Source organism: Felis catus, chromosome F1, assembly GCF_018350175.1.
Source record: "Felis catus isolate Fca126 chromosome F1, F.catus_Fca126_mat1.0, whole genome shotgun sequence".
Taxonomy (NCBI): Eukaryota; Metazoa; Chordata; class Mammalia; order Carnivora; family Felidae; genus Felis; species Felis catus.
Genome location: NC_058384.1, coordinates 65064434 through 65085048, shown reverse-complemented (window position 1 = coordinate 65085048; position 20615 = coordinate 65064434). Strand labels below are relative to the sequence as shown.

Below are 20615 nucleotides of genomic sequence, written 5' to 3'. Positions count from 1 at the left end.
CTGGAATTTTATTATTAACTATTCGGTGTTCATATTTAAATACTGGACATTTCAAAGGAGGGACGCTTACGCAGCTGCTGGGTGGCTGCGGCCGTCACACGTGTGGGATGCCAGGTGGGTATTCACTTCTCACGTGAGAGACAGAGATTGGCAGAGAAGCAAAAAAAGATCTTGAGGGAAATACCTTATTTTTTTGTCTAACACTTTCTTCTATTCACATTCTTCATTAGATATGGATTAAAAATAGTTTATCTTCCAGGGGTGCCTGGGTGGCGCAGTGGGTTAAACGTCTGACTTCAGCCAGGTCACGATCTCGCGGTCCAGGAGTTCGAGCCCCGCGTCAGGCTCTGGGCTGATGGCTCAGAGCCTGGAGCCTGTTTCCGATTCTGTGTCTCCCTCTCTCTCTGCCCCTCCCCCGTTCATGCTCTGTCTCTCTCTGTCCCAAAAATAAATAAACGTTGAAAAAAAATTAAAAAAAAAAAGTTTATCTTCCATATATGATTTTGGAGGCAAAATTCAAATCGTACTGCAAATTCAGGACTTAAATAGAATTAAAAAAGCTAAAAATACTGTGCTTCACTGTTGTTTTATTTAAAAGTATAAGGTTCATGAGGAGAGGAGGGAAGACGGCGGGGGAATAGGGGGACCCTAAGCTTGCCTCCTCCCTCAAACACAACTAGATAAATATCAAACTGATGAGGGAAACAAAGGCAGGAAGAATGTAGTTTAAATTAAATCCCCTTAAGACTTGCAGCCCACTGATAGTTTCCAGAGACCTGCAGTGCCTAATATCCCTCAAGAAGTTTCTGGCTGCCTTAATGCCTTGATGTTTCCATGTCATTAAAAACTAAAAGCAACCTTGCCTTGACAATAGTTAAATCCTCAGGGTCCTGTAAGACCTCGGTCTCAGCATCCAGAGATTCCTTGGAAACCGACTTTTTCTCTATGCCCTCTCCCTCCACAAACTTCAAAGTATATAATCGGGTTCACTCTTCCCGATCCCAGCACAGCCATTTCTGCCCATGGGTCCTGTCCCCCTGCTATGATAAGACCACCTTTTGGCCCCCCAAATGCCTCAAGGATTCTCTCTTAGCCGTTTCCTCACAAACCCCACTTTAAATTTCATCAGAATCAGGGGCGCCTGGGTGGCTCAGTCGGTTGGGCGGCCGACTCCGGCTCAGGTCATGATCTCGCGGCTCGTGGGTTCGAGCCCCGCGTCGGGCTCTGGGCTGACAGCTGGGAGCCTGGAGCCTGCTTCGAATTCTGTGTCTCCTCCTCTCTCTGCCCCTCCCCTGCTCATGCTCTGTCTCTGTCTCAAAAATAAATGAACGTTAAAAAAATAAATAAATAAATTTCATCAGAATCATTCTGAACGCCTAAGGAATCAACGTGAGGACAGAACAAAACTGTACGCCTAGAAGTGGAAAAGTGACCATCTCGTGGAAGGCAGGAGGTGCAGAGAGTTGATCTGGGGGGAGATACGCACTGTGGGCGCTGCAGGGTGGGGGTGGGGGGGATGCCCTGCTTACAGAGACCACCACAAGTTACTATCCCCAGCAGAACATAAACTCTCAGATTTCAGAAGTCCACCATCGCCGGGGTCATACCTGGCTTGGCAAGGGTGCTGCCATGGGGAAGGAGGGTGGTGACCTGGGAGTGGGCAGGTGGTCTGAGGATCCCCCGGGTCACATGGGGAGAAACAGTTGCCCTGTTCGGAGTGCACTGGGGCGCGGTGGCAAGCCCTCCCCGGGGACAAAAGTGGCAGCGTGGACGGGCTGCACCGTTCTCAAGCGTAGGAAGGGGCATGTTGGCGGAGGGCGGGCAGCCTTGGTGCCAGCTTTCGGCTGAGTTTTACCGTAAACTCTGAACTGCTTCATGGTCACACGACCACTTTCCTGGGACAGACCGGCGAACAGAAAAGCACAGTGAGACCCTCCCTCCAGAGTATCAGTGCAGGTGCCACAAGTCCCTTAAACTTGGGAGTTTCGAGACCTTGCCATGTGCCTGAGATAAAAGACGGTGCCACCCGGCAGGAAAAGAGCATGGATGCAGGGGGGGTGAAGGCAGGGATCCAACAGAAGCCGCGGACACAAGAGGGGTGAGTCTTTCCCATCCGTGAGGGCTTCCTAAAGAGTGGCAGGCACAGACCCTTCAGGGATAAGAGAGTGGGTAAATGCCATTTTGCCCTCCCCCAACCCATCAGCACTGACCAACCTCAGTGAGTAAAACAGCACCACCAAGTGGAGACCGGAGCCATTTACACCAAGCTCCACACCCCTGCGCCCTGCAGGTGCATCTCTACGAGGGCAACACCACCTTAGAATCGGCACAACAGCCCCCTCCCCCAGAAGACCGGCACAAACCCGTCTCATGCACCAGGTCGACTGATCATAGAGTGCTGCAAAGCTTCCGCTCTAGGGGAAATAGGATCTAGCTTCCTTTTTATTTTTATTTTTTATTCTTTTTAAAAAATTCATATATATATTTGGATCTAGCTTTTAATAAGCAGACCAAAACATACCTCTGACCTAGTGGTTTTTGTCTTATTATCTTTTTTTTCTGGACAAAATGAGAAGATGGAGGCATTCACCCCTCAAGAAGAACAGGATGAAGTAATGGCCAGGGATTAAGCCAATATGGACATAACTAAGGTGTGTGAACTAGAATTTAAAACAATGATTATAAGGATACTAGCAGGGCTTGGAAAAAAAAGCACAGAGGACACTAGAGAATCCCTTATGGCAGAGATGAAAGAACTAAAATCTAGTCAGGCCAAAAATAAACACGTGATAGCTGAGATGCAAACCTCACCACAGCAATGAGAGTGGATGAAGCAGAAGAACAAATTAGTGACACTGAAGGTAAAATTATGGAAAATAATGAAGCCAAAAAGGAGAGGGAAACAAAGATAGCGGATCATGATGATAGACTTAGGGAACTCAGTAACTCCTTAATGCATAATAACATGTGTATTAGAGGAGTCCCAGAAGATGGAGAGAGATTGAAAAAGGGGAAGAAGGTTGATCTGAGCAAATTATAGCTCAAAACTCCCCTAATCTGGGGAAGGACACAGACATTGAGATCCAAGAAGTACAGAGAACTCTCATTAAATTCAACAAAAGCTGGTCATCACCAAGACATATCACAGTCAGATTCACAAAATACCAGACAAGGAAAAAATCCTGAGAGAAGCAAGGGGGCAAAAGTCCTTAACCAACAAGGAAGACAGATCAGGTTCATAGCAGATCTGTCCACAGAAACTTGGCAGATCAGAAAGGAGTGGCAGGATATATTCAACATACTGAATGGGGAAAATATGCAGCCAATAATTCTTTATCCAGAAAGGCTGTCATTTAGGATAGAAGGAGAGATAAAGAGCTTCCTAAACAAAAACTGAAGGAGTCCATGACCACTAAATCAGCCTTATAAGAAATATTAAAGGGGATTATTTGGGGGGAAAAAGAGCAAAAGCAACAAGGATGAGAAAGGAACAGAGAACATCAACAGAAACACCAACTTTGCAGGTAACACATTAGCACTAAATTCATCTTTCAATAGTTACTCGGAATGTAAATGGACTAAATGCTCCAATCAAAAGACAGGAAGTATCAGAATGGATAAAAAAACAAGACCCAGCTATATGTAGCCTACAAGAGACTCATTTCAGACCTAAAGACACCTGCAGACCAAAAGTGAGGAGATGGAGAACCATCTGCCATGATAATAGAAGTCAAAAGAAAGCCTGAGTAGCCATACTTATTATATCAGACAAACTAGATTTTAAACCAAAGACTGTAACAAGATACGAAGAAGGGTATTATATCATAATTAAGGGGTCTATCCATCAAGAAGATCAAACAATTGTAAATATTTATGCCCCCAACTTAAAGACACCCAAGTATATAAACCAATTAATCACAACCTTAAAGAAACTCATGAATAACAAAACAATAATAGTAGGGGACTTTAACACCCCATTTACAACAACGGAGAGATCATCTAAGCAGAAAATCAACAAGGAAACAAAGGCTTTGAATGACCCTCTGGACCGGATGGAATTAAAAGATATTCAGAACATTTCATCCTAAAGCAGAATACACATTCTCCTTGAGCGCACATGGAACTTTCTCCAGAATAGACCACATACTGGGACACAAATCAGCCCTCCACAAGTACAAAAAGATCCAGATCCTACCATGCACGTTTTTAGACCAAAATGCTATGAAGCTTGAAATCAACCACAAGAAAAAATTTGGAAATATCACGAATACTTGGAGATTAAAGAACATCCTAATAAAGAATGAATGGGTTAACCAATAAATTAAGGAGGAAATTTAAAAGCACATGAAACCAATGAGAATGAAAACACGACAGTCCCAAACCTCTGGGTTACAGCAAAGGTGGTCATAAGAGGGAAAACTATAGCAACCCAGGCCTTCCTAAAGAAGGAAGGAATTCTCAAATGCACAACCTAACCTTACACCTAAAGGAGCTGGAAAAAGAAGAGCAAATACAGCCCCAAACAGAAAATAATAACGATTAAAACAGAAATCCATGACATAGAAGTAAAAAAGACAGCAGAACAGATCAAAGAAACCAGGCATGGAAACAAAAGCAAACATGAACTATTGGGACCTCATCAAGATGAAAAACTTCTGCACCGTGAAGGAAACAATCAACAAAAAGGCAGCCTACTGAATGGAAGAAGGCATTTGCAAACGACATAGCAGATAAAGGGTTAGTATGCAAAGTCTATAAAGAACTTATCAAACACAACACCCAAAAACACAAATAATCCGGTGAAGAAATGGGCAGAAGACGGGAATAGACATCTTTCCGAGGAAAACATCCAGATGGCCAAAAGACACGCGAAAAGATGCTCCACACCACTCATCTTCAGGGAAATACAAATCAAAACCGCGATGAACTACCACATAACACCTGTCAGAATGGCTAAAATTAGTAACACAAGAAACAACAGGTGTTAGTGAGCATGCAGAGAAAGGAGAACCCTCTTGCACTGTTGGTGGGAATGCAAACTGGTTGTAGCCACTCTAGAGAACAGTATAGAGTTTCCTCAGAAAGTTAAAAACAGAACTACCCTATGACCCAGCAGTTTCACTACCAAGTATTGACTCAAACAATACAAAAATACAGATCTGAAGGGGCACAAGAACCCCAATGTTTATAGCAGCATTATCAACAACAGCTGAACTATGGAGAGAGCCCAAATGTCCATCGACCGGTTAATGAAGAAGATGCGATATATGTAGATGGAATATTACTGACCCATGAAAAAGAATGAATCTTTCCATTTACAATGACATGGATGGAACTAGAGCGTATCTTGCTAAGCGAAATAAGTCAGAGAAAGACAAATGCCATATGATTTCACTCATGTGTGGAATTTACAAAACAAAACAGATGAAATAGGGGAAGGGAAAAAAAAGAGAGGGAAGCCAACCACAAGAGACTCTTAACGATAGAGAAAAAACTGAGGGTCGACGGAGGGAGGTGGGTGGGAGATGGGCTAGATGGGTGATGGGTATTACGGAGGGAAATTTGTTGTGATGAGCACTGGGTGTTGTATGTAAGTGATGAATCACTGAATTCTATTCCTGGAACCAATATGACACTGTATGTTAACTAACTAGGATTTATTTATTTTTTTTATTTTTTTATTTTTAATTTATTTTTGAGACAGAGAGAGACAGCATGAATGGGGGAGGGTCAGAGAGAGGGAGACACAGAATCTGAAACAGGCTCCAGACTCTGAGCTGTCAGCACAGAGCCTGACGTGGGGCTCGAACTCACAAACCGTGAGATCATGACCTGAGCCGAGGTCGGTCGCTCAACCGACTGAGCCACCCAGGCGCCCCAAAACTAACTAGGATTTAAAAAAAAATTTTGGGGAAAAAAATCTATTACTAAAAAAATAAATAAAATGAAAGTATAAATACAGGACACCAGACAATTTTACAAAGATTAGAACTGTGGTATCTAATTTCCATTATTCTGCTTTGTATATTCAAATTTATAAGTATGCATTGGCTTTACAGGATATGACATTCTAAAACTGAAACCCAACACACTCTTAATATTTATGAAACGGGGACTTATTTTCCTATTTAAAACTCTTAAATTTGTCCCCGAAATTAATAGCTCTCAGTCATCAACTGTTCTTGCATTTTACGTTTGCAGTAATAAACATAACATATACCTCTACTGAATTTTACCGTGCAAAGCTATTTTGGGCTAAGTCACAGAATGATTAACTGTATTTCGAAACGTGTATCTGAATATTTGTCAAAAACCCAACGGCTTGCTTTATGCAGGTTCTGATGCTGTCAGCCTGGTTGGAGACAATAATGCATGCTTATCGTGGATCACTCTTCAACTACGAACTCAGGGTCGCCCCCCAAAATGGCATACGAGATTTTCAGCCATCGACTTTGCAAAGACTAAAGAGCAAAGTGTGTGCTCGCTTCGGCAGCACATATACTAAAGAGCAAAGTGCAACGAAACAGCAGATTCTAGTAAAGACCCAAAGCGAGGTCAGGCTGCCATGTGCTCCTGGGGCGGCCTCTAAAGTTAAGGAAACCCAGGGACACCTGGGTTCCATAAGGGGGCGTTACATGTGTGAGCCCCACCACACTGGCCAGGATGGTAGGCAAATCATCTGAGAAGGATGCCACCCATTTTTGTCTTCTTTTCTGGTCAAACAGTGGCATGTTAGTGGGCATTCTTCTGTTTCTAAAAGCAATACTCACTCGCTGAAAAAACTTCAGAAAATGGTAAAGAAAACGGAACCCGTGTTTCTCTGATGCTCCCTGTGGCACAGTGAGCACAGTGAGCATTTCTCTTTTCCACACTCTCCAGCCGCACCCCTACCAAACCCTGGAAGGGACAACAATTTTAAAGCAGGAGCATTCAGCCAGACGATGAAAATGGATGAAATGGAGTTTTTGGTGGGCTACAAACTATGCGGCATGACCTAGAGACTCAGAACAAGTGTGATTCAACCGAGAAGGCCCCTTGGAGGCCACGGGAGTTGGAAGGTCAGCCCAGTCAAGAAAGTACCAGAGGTGGAAGACAATGAGAACAGTGGGAAAGGCCAGGAGAAGGAAACAGGGGGGTCGTGGCCCAGAAAGGGCAGCCCTCCCTGTCGTGGTAATATTTTTTTTAATAAAAGAATTATAAGAAAATTACACTCCCTTCTCTTGTTCCATGGGAAGCTCTACACACTGGCTAAGACTAGTCACAATTTAGAACAAAGTTTTAGGAATTCTGCTAAACAGAACTGAAACACAGAGTTCACATATGTAATAGTTTGCGGCTTTGCCCTAAAGCCCTACTCAATTTCAGTTCAGAACAGGCTCGCCTCCTTAGCCATAGAAACAGCCAGATGACAGCAAGAGTGTGCGGCAAATTATGGAATCTGGAACGCAGATTAATACATTGTTACTGTCTTCCGTGTGACTTAGCACATAGACCGCAGAAGGTGCCTGATGCAGAGCAAACAACAGAAACGCCGATTTCTCACCCAGAATGCCGGAAGGCAGAAGCGTTCAGGAAAGGGAGGCAGCAAGCCTTTCTGAACCTCAGAGTGTGTGATTAGTTTAGTAAAACACCTCTGAAAATGTTTAAGAAATGCTATGCAGCTAGAACCTCTCCTCCGCCTGTGCAGAAGGCTGGAGGGTGACTTTCTGGGGACATTTATAGAGATGAGGTGTGTGTGTGCGGGGGGGTGCCACAGCAATTTTTTAAAAAGTAAGGAAGAGGCAAACCTTATAGGATACTGACGAAAAAGGCTTACAAGCTCCCAATCAGGAAACTGAAGGATATTCCTTGGGCAATTTAGCATTTCATGAACAAAGACCAAAAGATATGGAAAGTTCGGTGTCATCCTATGTTGAAAAAGTAAGCTTAGCCTAAGAATCCAAAGAAAGCATCTTTACCACATCACACAGCTTTATCACCCTCATAAGGAAAGCCCACCACTCAAGATATCCCAGCCCTTCACACACACACACACACACACACACACACACACACACACACACTTTCCAAACAGATAGTCATTAGTGAACTAGTCATATTACAAATGGACTGACAAGGATCCCCAAGCCTTTGGGAATAACATGAAAACAGACATCGCCTGACAAACAGGTAACAAAAGAACATGGGAGAATCAGATACGGCCCAGAGAGCAGATTAAAGTCTTTCCAAAGACACATATTCAACGTTTTCAGAAGGACGTGACAAGATGCCGCATTGGTGAAATAAAAGTGCTGCTGTATAAAAGGCATGTTCTGAGAAGCAGAAAGAGCTTTGACAAATTAAAAATACATTACCTGAAATAAAAAATTAAACGGCAGAGTTGGGGGAGAAATTTGAGGAAATGTCTTGAATACCAGAACCAGATGGCAAATAGGAGAAAAATCAGGGGCCAACATATGAATATCGACGATAAAAGATGTTGAATAGTTGACTAGACAGACTTCAAACATAAGTAGAAAGGGTTAAATTTTCAAAGCCATAGTAAAAAGAGAATTTCAAAAAGCAAAAGGACATGAGCTTCCGGCCCAAACGACTCCCACGATGAAAACAATCATGGCCACATGCAAAATACATCTTCACGAAGTTTCTAAAAACGATGTTAAAAAGGCGACCTTACAAACATCAAAATAAAAAGCCAGATAGAATAATAAGCAATGGACCAGGGATCAAAACGGCCCTGGACTTTACGCTACAAAGTAGAAAACCATGAAATAGTGGCGTAAACATTTTGAGGGAAAACTAGTCCCGCTAATCTTAAAAATAGCAACTGCTGGTTATTTTAGCAGCACAAGATGGGTTTATATGGGAATAAGAATGGCAGTCCAGGGCAAACAGGCTGCAGCACAACCCTACTCAAGTCTGAGAACAAAGGAGAGGCACCTTCCTTTTAAGGGGAAAGGGGGGGATTGGGGAGGGCTGTTGGCAACTGGAAGTCCATTGGAGAAAAGGGGGAGTTCCAAGTATGGTGCTTTGCACTGGCTGAGCTGTTCCCCCGGGAGATGTAGCCTCCTGGAGTAGTAGAGTGATATCCATAGGACGCAAGGTCCAGTCATGTAGGGTCAAGTCCCTCTCTTCCTGCTGGGTCTGCAGTGATGAGGAGTGCTATGGCTGACAGCACCCCTGCAGAAGCCTCCAGACTCCATTTTCAGGAGACTTCCCATCACTAGTCGTCAGTGTCCCAGACCAGAATTCTAAATTCAGCCAATCATCAACCAAGTGCGAGAGCAAAATAACACTTTTTACAACATGCAAGGGCTCAAAATTTGCTTCTCCCCTCTTTCTCAGGAAGCCATGGAAACGAAGGTGTACACACTGAAGATGAAGAATCCAGGAGACAGTGAATCGAGAAGAGCAGAGAGGGAAGGGGACCCCCAGGTTGGAACTGAAGTGTCACATCCCTCCAATCAGCTAAGGAGCAACTGGGAAAAACTGGACAAAGGCAGAGGGCTCTTGGACAAGTGGCTCCAAGAAAAGAAAAAGGGAAATTAAGAAATGACTGATATTACGGACCACAGAGAGAAAACAAAAACAAAAACAAAAAACAAAAACGTTTAGCCTTCTTGTTCAAGAGATACGTGTTTATAGCACGTGGCACGGATCAGCTGTGAATAATATTCATTGAATCATTGTCACTGAAACAGTAAATGACAACTAAAATAAGAATGTAAACCTATGTTGAAAAAGAGGAATGAGGAAGCGTGTGAGTTAGGAAATGAGGATGGAAACCGATAAAGTTGTTGAAAATAGTGTGCTGGTTGATTTTATGCGTCAACTTGGATGGACCACTGTGCCCAGACATTTGGTCAAGCAGCATTCTGGATGTTTCTGCGACGGTGTTTTGAGTGGAGACTGACATTTAAATTGGTGGGCTTTCAGTAGAGAAGATTTCCTCCATAATGTGGGCGGACCTGTTGAAGGCATGGATAGGACACAAGACTGACCAACCATGAGCAAGACGGAATTCAGAAGATGGCCTAAGACTTGAACTACAGCACCCGCGCTGCCCTGGGCCCCCAGCCTGTTGAGCCACCTTGTGGACTTGGGATTTGCCAGCCTCCGTTATCATGTGAGCCACTTGGTAAAAGTAAGCCTTCATCACCTCTCTCCCTCGCACACACGTGTACATAAAACACACACATACACACGCAACTGGTTCAGTTTTTCTGAAGACCCCAAAAACTGGTTGCCTCTAGGGAAAAGAAAAGGGTAGGGAGGGGTGGAGTAGAGAATCACTTCCTTGTGTGTGTGTGTGTGTGTGTGTGTGTGTGTGTGTGTGTGTGTGGACATGTGTATATATTTTAGTAATACTTGAATTTTTAAACTGTGGGTACACTATTTCCCAAACATAAAAATGTTTTAATTGCTAGCTGAAGAGGTAGCAAGTGGAAAACTTTCAAGCCAGTATAGAGCATATAAAACAGACCCTCTAAAAACTGAGGAAAGGCTGAGAAAAAGGGGAAATAAGGAGAAACATGATACAAGGGAAGCCCAAAATAAGAATAAGCCTCCTGTAATAATTACATAAATATCACGTGGACTAAAATTCATTGAGAAAAAAGGGCACTAAAAGGCAAATGGAGTTCTGATAAAAATAAAAAAAAAAAAAGAACGATTTCACCAAAAATGTGTAGACGCCATCACTGGAATGGACCTAACAGCCAAGCTTCAAAATATATCAAGCAAACACTGACAAACATACAAGGAGAAACCGGCATCGTAAAGTCATTTAAGAGACATTAAACGTTTTCAAAACGCTGGTAAGGCACACAAAATGTGAGAAAATAACCAAAGTTTTCAAACGGTGAGAAAAACCCTTGGACCCAATTTTAAATTATTTTAAGGTACCCACGATTTTTCACAAAAATCTGACCACACTGCTGCAAAGAGGTCCCCCTGAGCTTCAACACACGGCTTTCCCACCCCGTGCGGTACGTTTGAAAAAAAACCACAGAAGTTCGCTACCCACCCCTTGCTAGGCCCTTCCCACCACCGTCCCTACAGCTGCAAATATAAAAATATACTTTGGAAAAAAGAAGTACGAAAGAGGAAATAAAAATGTTAAAAAAAATTATAAACCATTTGAAATTAAAAGATAAAAATGCAGACTAGCAAAATCAGAGTGGTGTACGAAGAGGTCCCGAGGTAAATCCGCTTCCTGGACAAACCTAAAACGGAGTGTTTAATTCAAGAATGCAGAAAAAGAAAGCGAATACAAGGGAAAAAAATTTTCAAGTGACATTACATTGGTAACATATGAATTAATGGCAAAGACGGAGACAAATCAAATAATTAGATGGGCCTTAAAGATTGAAGTAAAAATAGCAGTAAGGAGGAGGCCTTGAAGATATTAAAATTTTGGTAGTTACCCCTGAGAGCAGATGAGGGAAGGAGCACCCAAATAAAATCACAGACGAAATAAGGACCTAACTAGGGATGCAAATACAGCTGTTAAAATGATAACAGCACGAGACGCTTTAGGTTAATTTGAACACCCGGAGCAAACGTACAATTCTAATACAAATACCAATTTGCAATAATGGCCTGAGAAAGATTAGAATATGAACAGAGCAACCGTCAAGAGACAGGAAAATGGCAGTGACAATGCAGTTTTCCTCCCTCCTCAAGACAAAGAGACCAAAGGTTTAAGAGCAGACGTGCAAATTCTTCCAGGTTTTATACAAGTAGGAGAGTGTCCTCAGCTCAAATCATGAGGCCACCAGCCTCAAAAGCTTTCTATCAGACCAGAAACAGGCAGTTAAAAATACAAAATTAAACACTAATGTCACCTACAGATGAGAATAAATAAAATTTTTAAAAAAGAATCCATAGTTGGGGCGCCCGGGTGGCGCAGTCGGTGAAGCGGCCGACTTCAGCCAGGTCACGATCTCGCGGTCCGGGAGTTCGAGCCCCGCGTCGGGCTCTGGGCGGATGGCTCGGGAGCCTGGAGCCTGTTTCCGATTCTGTGTCTCCCTCTCTCTCTGCCCCTCCCCCGTTCATGCTCTGTCTCTCTCTGTCCCAAAAATAAATAAACGTTGAAAAAAAAAAATTAAAAAAAAAAAATAAATAAATAAATAAAAAGAATCCATAGTTAAAACAAAACAAAACAGCATCGTTGTCCAAGCTGGGTTTAAACAAGGAATGCAAGGATGAGTCCACAGTAAAAGAATGAAAATGTATTATTTCAAAGGATGAGAAACATAAAACATCAGATGTAAATCCAACATCCAGTTGATCATAAACATTCTTCTCGAGCTGAGACTAAAAAGAAATTTCCTTTACTTATGCACAGCTATCAGAAGTCCACAGACGTCATTTCATGACCGCGTTTGAACATTCCAGCTAAAGTCAGAAAACCCCAAAACTACACACGTAGTTTGACCAACTACATGTTGGTGACCAACAGAGTTGATAAACCTTTAGTTACACAGACCAAGAGAAAAAGAGGATGCAAGTTGCTAAAATCAAGAATTAAAACCCCAAAACGACATCAGCAAATAGAGAAGACCATACAGATACGTTTTGTTTGCAACTCTCTCCTCCTCCCGACTTAAAACACAGCAGCATAAAGCACTCGTTACGAAAATGTGCACAACGATGTACAAAAAAGCAATATGGATAACAAAGACAGCAAGAGGTAAGGGAATAATCTACGTTGGGGCAAGGTTTTTGCTTCTGGGCAAATTAAGTTGGTATTAATAAGAATCAGCATGTTTTTTAAGGTAAAAAATTGTAATCCTTCTCGGGGCAACCACTAAGAAATCAACTCAAAAAAAATCCGGGAAAGAAAAAACATGGTACCCTAGAAAATATCTATCTAACAGAAAAGAAGGCAGGGATAGAGGGCCAGAGGAAGGAAAAACACATGGCAGACAGAAAACTAACAGTAAGTGGGAGATGTAGCTCCTCCTTGATCAGGAAGTACAAAAAAATAGAAATAAATTAGATAATCCAATCAGGAGGCTGAGATCGGCAGAATGGAGTAGGAAATTTTAAGCCAACTATACAAAGTCTGCAAAAGACAGGCCATAGATTCAAAGACACAAATAAAGTAAAATTAAAAAGACGGAATGAGATATGCCTGGCAAGCAGCAACCCAAAACGATCTGGAATGGCTATATTTTTTTTTCAACGTTTATTTATTTTGGGGGACAGAGAGAGACAGAGCATGAACGGGGGAGGGGCAGAGAGAGAGGGAGACACAGAATCGGAAACAGGCTCCAGGCTCTGAGCCATCAGCCCAGAGCCTGACGCGGGGCTCGAACTCACGGACCGCGAGATCGTGACCTGGCTGAAGTCGGACGCTTAACCGACTGCGCCACCCAGGCGCCCCTGGAATGGCTATATTAATATCAGACAAAATTAACTGGAAGACCAAAACTGCTGTAAGACAAAAGTGATAAAAGTTCAATGCATCAGGAAGAGATGACAATTATCAACTGTACATTCACCTACAAGAACCCCAAAACACATGAAGCAAAAACTGACAGATTTGAAGGAAAAGATAGGTAATTCCATGGTAATAGTTGGAGCCTTTAATATTCTATATTCAATAATGGGTAAAACAACCACGCATAAGACCAACACAGAAGTAGACACAAACAACACTATGAAACAGCTACAGCAGACATCCATAGAACATTCCACCCAAACTATCAACATATATACATCCTCATCCAGTCCACAAGGAACATTCTTCGGGATAGATCGTATGTTAGACCATTAAGAAGCCTCCATAAATTTAAGGGTATTGAAATCAAACAAAGTAAGTTCCCTGACAGCGGTGGAATTAGAAATCACCAACAGAAGGAAATTTGGGAAATTCACACCTATGTGGATATTAACACACTTCTAAATAATTACCGATGTGTCAAAAAAAATAAAAAAGAAAGCACTTTAAGATGAGTAAAAATGAAAACACATCCCCAAACTTGTGGAATACGGCAAAAGCAGTGCTTAGAGAGAAATTTAAAGAAGTACATGTGTGTATTAAAAAAGAAGTTCTCGGGGCGCCTGGGTGGCACAGTCGGTTAAGCGTCCGACTTCAGCCAGGTCACGATCTCGAGGTCCGTGAGTTCGAGCCCCGCGTCGGGCTCTGGGCTGATGGCTCAGAGCCTGGAGCCTGTTTCCGATTCTGTGTCTCCCTCTCTCTCTGCCCCTCCCCTGTTCGTGCTCTGTCTCTCTCTGTCCCCAAAAAAATAAACGTTGAAAAAAAAATTTATAAAAAAGAAGTTCTTGGGGCACCTGGGTGGCGTAGTCGGTTAAGCGTCCGACTTCAGCCAGGTCACGATCTCGCGGTCCGTGAGTTCGAGCCCCGCGTCGGGCTCTGGGCTGATGGCTCAGAGCCTGGAGCCTGTTTCCGATTCTGTGTCTCCCTCTCTCTCTGTCCCTCCCCCGTTCATGCTCTGTCTCTCTCTGTCCCAAAAATAAATAAACGTTGAAAAAAAAAATTTTTTTTTAAAAAGAAGTTCTCAAGTCATTAACCCAAGAATCATCTTAAAATCCTAGAAAAAGAAGAGGACACTGCATCCAAAGCAAACAGATGGGGAAAAAATGAAAAGATTGGAGGGGAAATAAAAAATACAGGTAACAGAATTTAAAAAATTAACAAAACCCAAAGTTGACTGTTTAAAATGACCAACAGAGTTGATAAACCTTTAGTTACACAGACCAAGAGAAAAAGAGGATGCAAGTTGCTAAAATCAAGAATTAAAGAGAAGAGATCACCAGTGACCTTACAGAAATAAAAATCATAGAGGAAGGCTACGAACTGTGTGCCAACAAGTTAGGTGACCCAGAGGGAATGGACAACTTCCCAGAAAGTTGCAAAATTGACTTAAGAGGGAATAGGAAATCTGAATAGACTTACAAGAAGCAGAGATTGCATCAGTAACAAACAAAGAGTAGCCCAGAGCCACCATTAGCTTCGCTGATGAAATCTATGAAACATTAAAGAATTAACACCAATCCTTTACACACTCTTCCACAGCATAAAAGATGAGGAAATGATTTCCAACTCATTCTATGAGGCCAGTACGACCTTGATACCAAAACCAGACAATGGCATCACGAGAAAACAAGAGGAAAAGCCACAGACCTATATTCCTGATGAATATAGATACAAACATCCTCTACAAAATGGGATCCAGCAACAATGCCGTCTTGAGGCATATATCCAAAAGAAATGAAAAAGTGTCCACACAAAAACTTATAGGCTGATGTGCCCAGCAGCATTATATTTATAAGAGTTACGAAGTAGAAACAGCCCAAATTCCCATCAACTGGTGAATGGATACATAAATATGGCATGTCGATATATTAGAATACTATTCGGCCATAAAAAGGAATGAAATATTGATCACATGCTACATACGTGGATGGAGCTTAATCACATTGTGCTAAATGGAAGAAGGTAATCACAATTGTGTGATCCCGTTCATCTGAGATGTGCGGAATAGGCAATTTCATAGATAGAAAGTCAATCCGTGTTTGTGAGTGGCTGGGGCGAGGGGAGAAACGAAAAAGTGGCTGCTAATGGCCACAGGGGGTCTTTGGCAGTGACGAAAATGTTCTGAAATTAGGTAGTGCTGACAGGCGCACAACTCTGATTTTAGTAAAAGCCAGTGAATTGCATATTTTAAAAGGGTGAATTTTACATTCTGAATTCCATCCCAATAAAGCTGTTGTCTATTTTTGTTGTTTTTGTAAGGTGCTCAGACAATTTGGTTATTACAGTAAGTGGATATTTTTCTATGAGATCCTTCTGGAGAATATTATGTCCCATTGCTGGAGAACATAAAGGAAGCACTGTGTAAATGGGGCCACCTTCACTGATGGGAAGATTCAAGGATGCAAAGATGTCAATTCTTCCCAGATCAATCTACAAATTCAATGCGATCCCAATAAAACTCCCAGTACGATGCTGCATGCATACTGACAAACTAATTCTAAAATTAGCCCAGAAGTAGAAGCTCATTCCTTTATTTAACAAATATTTATTGAGTGCTTACACTATGTCACTTTTATTAAAGCTGCTGGGGTGCAGCCAGCAAAATGATAAACAACCTCACTGCTTTCGTGGGGCTTATGTTTAGGAAATGTGCAAAAATAGACGAGGCTCTTTCAGAAAAAAAATGACAATGGGTTTTTTTTTTTTACTTGATCTAGCAGATATCAACATACCTCATAAATCTATACTAATTAAAACAGCATAAAATTGGCACAAAATAGCCAAAATAGATCCATACAACAGAACAGAATCCCAAAACGGATGCGTATGCATATACCAATTTGGCCCATGACAGAAAAGGGCCCACGGTTGAATGGACATGAAACGTGCAAACATGAAACTCTCTTTCATTAGATTTTTTTTTTTTTTAACCGCACTTCCTGGCTCTGAACTCCAGTGTGCTTAGAGCCAACTACTACAAAAATATCCATCCAGTGTCTCTTCCAGTTGGATGCTGGCAGTCCAAAGGACCGGTCTGAAGCTTCAGCTGGTGCTAGGAAGCATCAAAGACCCTGGTTTGCTGGGTGGGGTCAGGAGTGAGGGAAATCAACAGGCAAACAAGTTTCGGAAAGCCAGCCTTTCACCCACAAACTGAGCACTGAGGGGTATTGAGCCTCCTGACCCCAGCTCTCCATTTCTTTTCTCCACTCTCCTGCGCAGGCGTGCTCCCCGATGCCCCTTCCGAGGGACCAAAGGAATGCTCGAAGAGAGGAGGGGCCAGGATGGCCTCCTCAGGTCCTTTGCTAACCGCCCCCAAGGAGTGATGTTTCCTCCCCCCGCCACGTCCACTTCTGGCTCTGACCTTGATTCTAAAATCTGCGTGGTCAGTGGAGGCAGATGCGGGTGTGCTTCCAGAGGCTCTGTCCAGTCAAAACCATTCTCATGATGAAGCGGACGTTCCTCACCTTTTTCGCTCATTCTCTTCCGAGAGAAGTTTTTCAGAGGCTACGCCATATGCGCTAGGGCATCAGGGCATGTGCGGGAGAACCAGGTCTCTTGGATGAAAGCAGACGCCGGACACATTAGCAAAAACGTACACGGGCGTCACTCTTTTTGTCCGGGTTGTAGTTATTTTTCGTAACAACGTGACTTGTGCTGGCATTTGGATTGTTATTTTTAAGTGAATAAAACATACTTTGGAAATCTTTTGGTTTTAATTTCTACTGCGGTCAGATGGTACCGGCAAAGACTCTTGGGTCCTCCTTCATTTTTACAAAGAGTTTAAAGGGGTCCCCTGGTCACAAAGTGTGGGATGGCCCCAGCCTTCTTAGAGCCAGCTTCACAGCACCAACGGGTCATACAGCCCTCAATAACCACCACTTGGGTAAATGAGCGAAGAAATGAATCGATATACCAGCTTTTGAAGGACACAGGACATACCATGTCGAACACGGTGCCTATTGCACACGAAACACTTAATGCATCCGTGCCATCTTCTCTGACACCGAACTAGAGGCACCGGGCTGGAAACTGGGAGTTTAACATCATAGCTCCTGTATCTGTACGAAGATGTCCGAGATGCTGGCAGGGTAACCGTGGCCTCCACCCGCCCCCCCACCCCACGTAAACTCCTGCCTCCAGCTCTTGGCAGAACTGGGGACAGATCTGGTCCTCAGGACCCACAGAGGCTGGCTCAGTCTAGGAGCCCCCGTGCTGGTAACACACTTACAGTAACTCCAGAACTTGTACATCTCACACATCCTCTCGACAAGACCTGAGTTAGAGACGTGAGAGGGACTCCAGTCGATAAGGGCGGGCTGGGAAATGAGGCTTTCAGACAACCCAGGACTGAACGAAGACTGTGGGCAAGGACACTGGCACCTATTTGTTTCCAGGCTCCTCGTCTATCCCTCGATCAGCCCTGCGGCGTGGGATTCTGCAGGTGTCCAGTGTGACACTAAGGGGGTCCATCCACAGCTTAGACATCTGGATTCGGGATAATTCCCAGGAGAGGGCAGTAAAACCGTGATGGCCATTTCTGACAGAAGCATCCAGAGGAGAGGATGCTTTTTTCCTCAAGGGCACAAAGCCTCCTGCAGACCAGCCACAGCCCTGCCCACGCTATTCCCTGAAGGTCCTAATTTTGCCCGTGAAGTTCCCACATCTTGTAAACGGATTCACTAAAAGGAACGAGACACAATAAAGAGAAGTAGATTCAAATCCCGAGTCTTCAGCTGTCTAATTCTGTATGCTTGGGCAAATCAATGCCACCCATACGTGCCTCGGTTTCTTTATTTACGGCACAGGGGTGATCGTTGCTGACCTGCCTACCTTCCAGATCACATAAAAGCCTGCGGGTGGAAATTCCTTATAAATCGTGAGGTGTGTACAAAGGCAAACAACTTTATCATTGGTGTGATACCAAGTCCCGGTGTTGACACGCCACGGCCGTGGGGGAGGCAGCAACAGCATCCGGGAGGAACAGCATCCAGCAGGGCTCAGCACGGGCTCCCTGGGGTGGGGGGCAAAAGAGACCAGCTGGAGAGAAAAGAGTAGTGCACTTGCACCAAAGTCTGGCAACAAATGAAAACGTGAGAGGAAAGCGTATAAGGCGCAGCTAGATTGACCAACCCCATCTCTCCTGGAGGTCCCCTGGCCTCAAAGCAGAACAAAATTTTTGGAGCTTTTTCCAAGGTGTCCAACACGAATCTTCCTTTTTTGTGTGTTATTTGGCAGATGTAAGAACTGGCCAGAATCCCAGGGCCTGTTACCTGCGTTCATGGGAATATGACTGAAGTGCGACAGGAGACGTCTCCGGAGAGGACACTGCAGGGGCAGGCCCCATTGGAGGCTCCGTGGAGCTGTGGAGAATCACGATGTCCCTGCGAGTCAACACTCAGAGGAACGAGTACGTGGAGAGAAACTATCACAGTCTCGATGCACTGAGAGTTGAGCAGTGTTTTTGCCACGGCTCTGCACCGGCACCTTTGACCTCCTTGTTCCCCAGGCTGTACACGACAGGGCTCAGCAGGGGAGTGAGGATGGTGTAGGTCACAGAGATGAGTCTGTCCTGCCCCCACGGAATTCTGGGACTTGGGCTTGAGGTAGATGACGGAGGCACAGCCACAGTGGACGATGACCACCATGAGGCGGGAGGTGCAGGTGGCAAAGGCCTTCTTCCGGCCCCGGGCGGAGGGGATCTTGAGGCTGGTGGAGACGATGAGGACACAGGAGAAGACCAGGCCCGTGGGCAGAATCAGGACACAGACGCTGACGACAAAGTTGATGATCTCGCTGACAGGGGTGTCCACGCAGGCCAGCTTCAGCAGGGGCCTGATGTCACAGAAGAAGTGAAAGATGACAAGGGCGTCACAGAAGGGCAGGCCAAACACAGATGTTACCTGGACAAGGCCATGCCCAGGCCATTTCTTAGAGACGCAGACGTCCACTGGCACAGGCCTCTTCCCCAGGACGGCTGTGGTGGTGAATTTTGTGCGTCAGCTTGACTGGGCTAAGAGATGTCCAGACAGCTTGCAAAACATTAATTCTGGACACGCCTGCGAAGGTGTCTTTAGAATATATTAGCATTTGAATCAGCAGACCGAGTGGGGAAGATCACCCTTACCCAACGTAGGCAGGGATCATCCCATCTGCTGGGGGCCTGAATAGAGCAAATGGCAGAGGAGGGCAAATTCTCTGTCGGCGGATGAGCTGAGACGTCCGTCTTCTCCTGCCCTCACGCATCAGTGCTCCTGGTCTCGCACTTTCAGACTCAGACTGGGATTTACACCATCAGCTTTCCCGGTTCTACACAGCTTGCAGATGTGAGGTCACGGGACTCCTCGGCCTCCTTGAGCACATGAGGCAAATTCCTATAGCAAATCTCCTACGCGTATCAATAAAACCTATCGGGTTCTGTTTTTCTGGAGAACTTCGATGAATACGAGGACCGGCTACCACAGGGGTTGCAGATGGCCACACAGTGATCAGGCTGCGTGGCCAGGAGCAGGAAAAGCACTGTGGGCCGCACAAGTGAGGCAGGAGACGAGTGGGCATGACCGTCTTGAATGGCAATGGGCTGGTGAGGACTCAGGAGGCCAGATAGGATGCAAGGAATGATGGCCACAGTGTAGCTGTTCTCCGAGATGGAGAGCACGCTTGGGAAGATGTATATGTCCCACATGGAGACAGTCAGCTGATTGCTGATGAAGGGAATATGGAGGTGATGGTCCAGAAAAACAATAGTCACGATGAGGACATTGTTGGAGAGAGTCACAGCAGGTACAGAATTAGAAGGACAAAGAGAAAAGGAGGCCAAGCCTGTGTGACCGCCCAAAGCTGGAGGAATCTGTGAGGAGGAGCTTGGCTGCAGCAAGAGTTCAGCCTTGGCACTGAGAAGGGTCCGGATCCAAATGAACTGGCCAAAGGGAAGGGGAGGGTGAGATTCTCGCTGCACAACAGGTTGCACTGTGCTCCGAGCTGCAGGCGAGAGTGCTGCCCCAGCCTCGGGTGCCAGCAGTATTCTTCCCCCGGCTAGGAACTCCGCACTCTTGAGAATAAATCAACAAGTCTCTCGTGCTGTGCTTGATTTAGGGCAAGGATGACAGGG

General features: G+C 44.4%; 2 protein-coding genes across 2 annotated transcripts in view; both read right to left on the bottom strand.

The window, feature by feature from the left end:
- The window catches only part of LOC101100178 (olfactory receptor 10J1-like), a 306783-nt gene that overhangs the window by 88621 nt on the left and 197547 nt on the right, over positions 1–20615 (bottom strand). The window lies entirely within an intron of this gene.
- Positions 18784–20189, bottom strand: LOC101093579 (olfactory receptor 10J4-like). Its single transcript, XM_045048638.1, is given in 3 exon segments — positions 18784–19082; positions 19084–19496; positions 19964–20189. Coding segments are annotated over 3 exon segments (789 nt in total). The 3' UTR covers positions 18784–18932.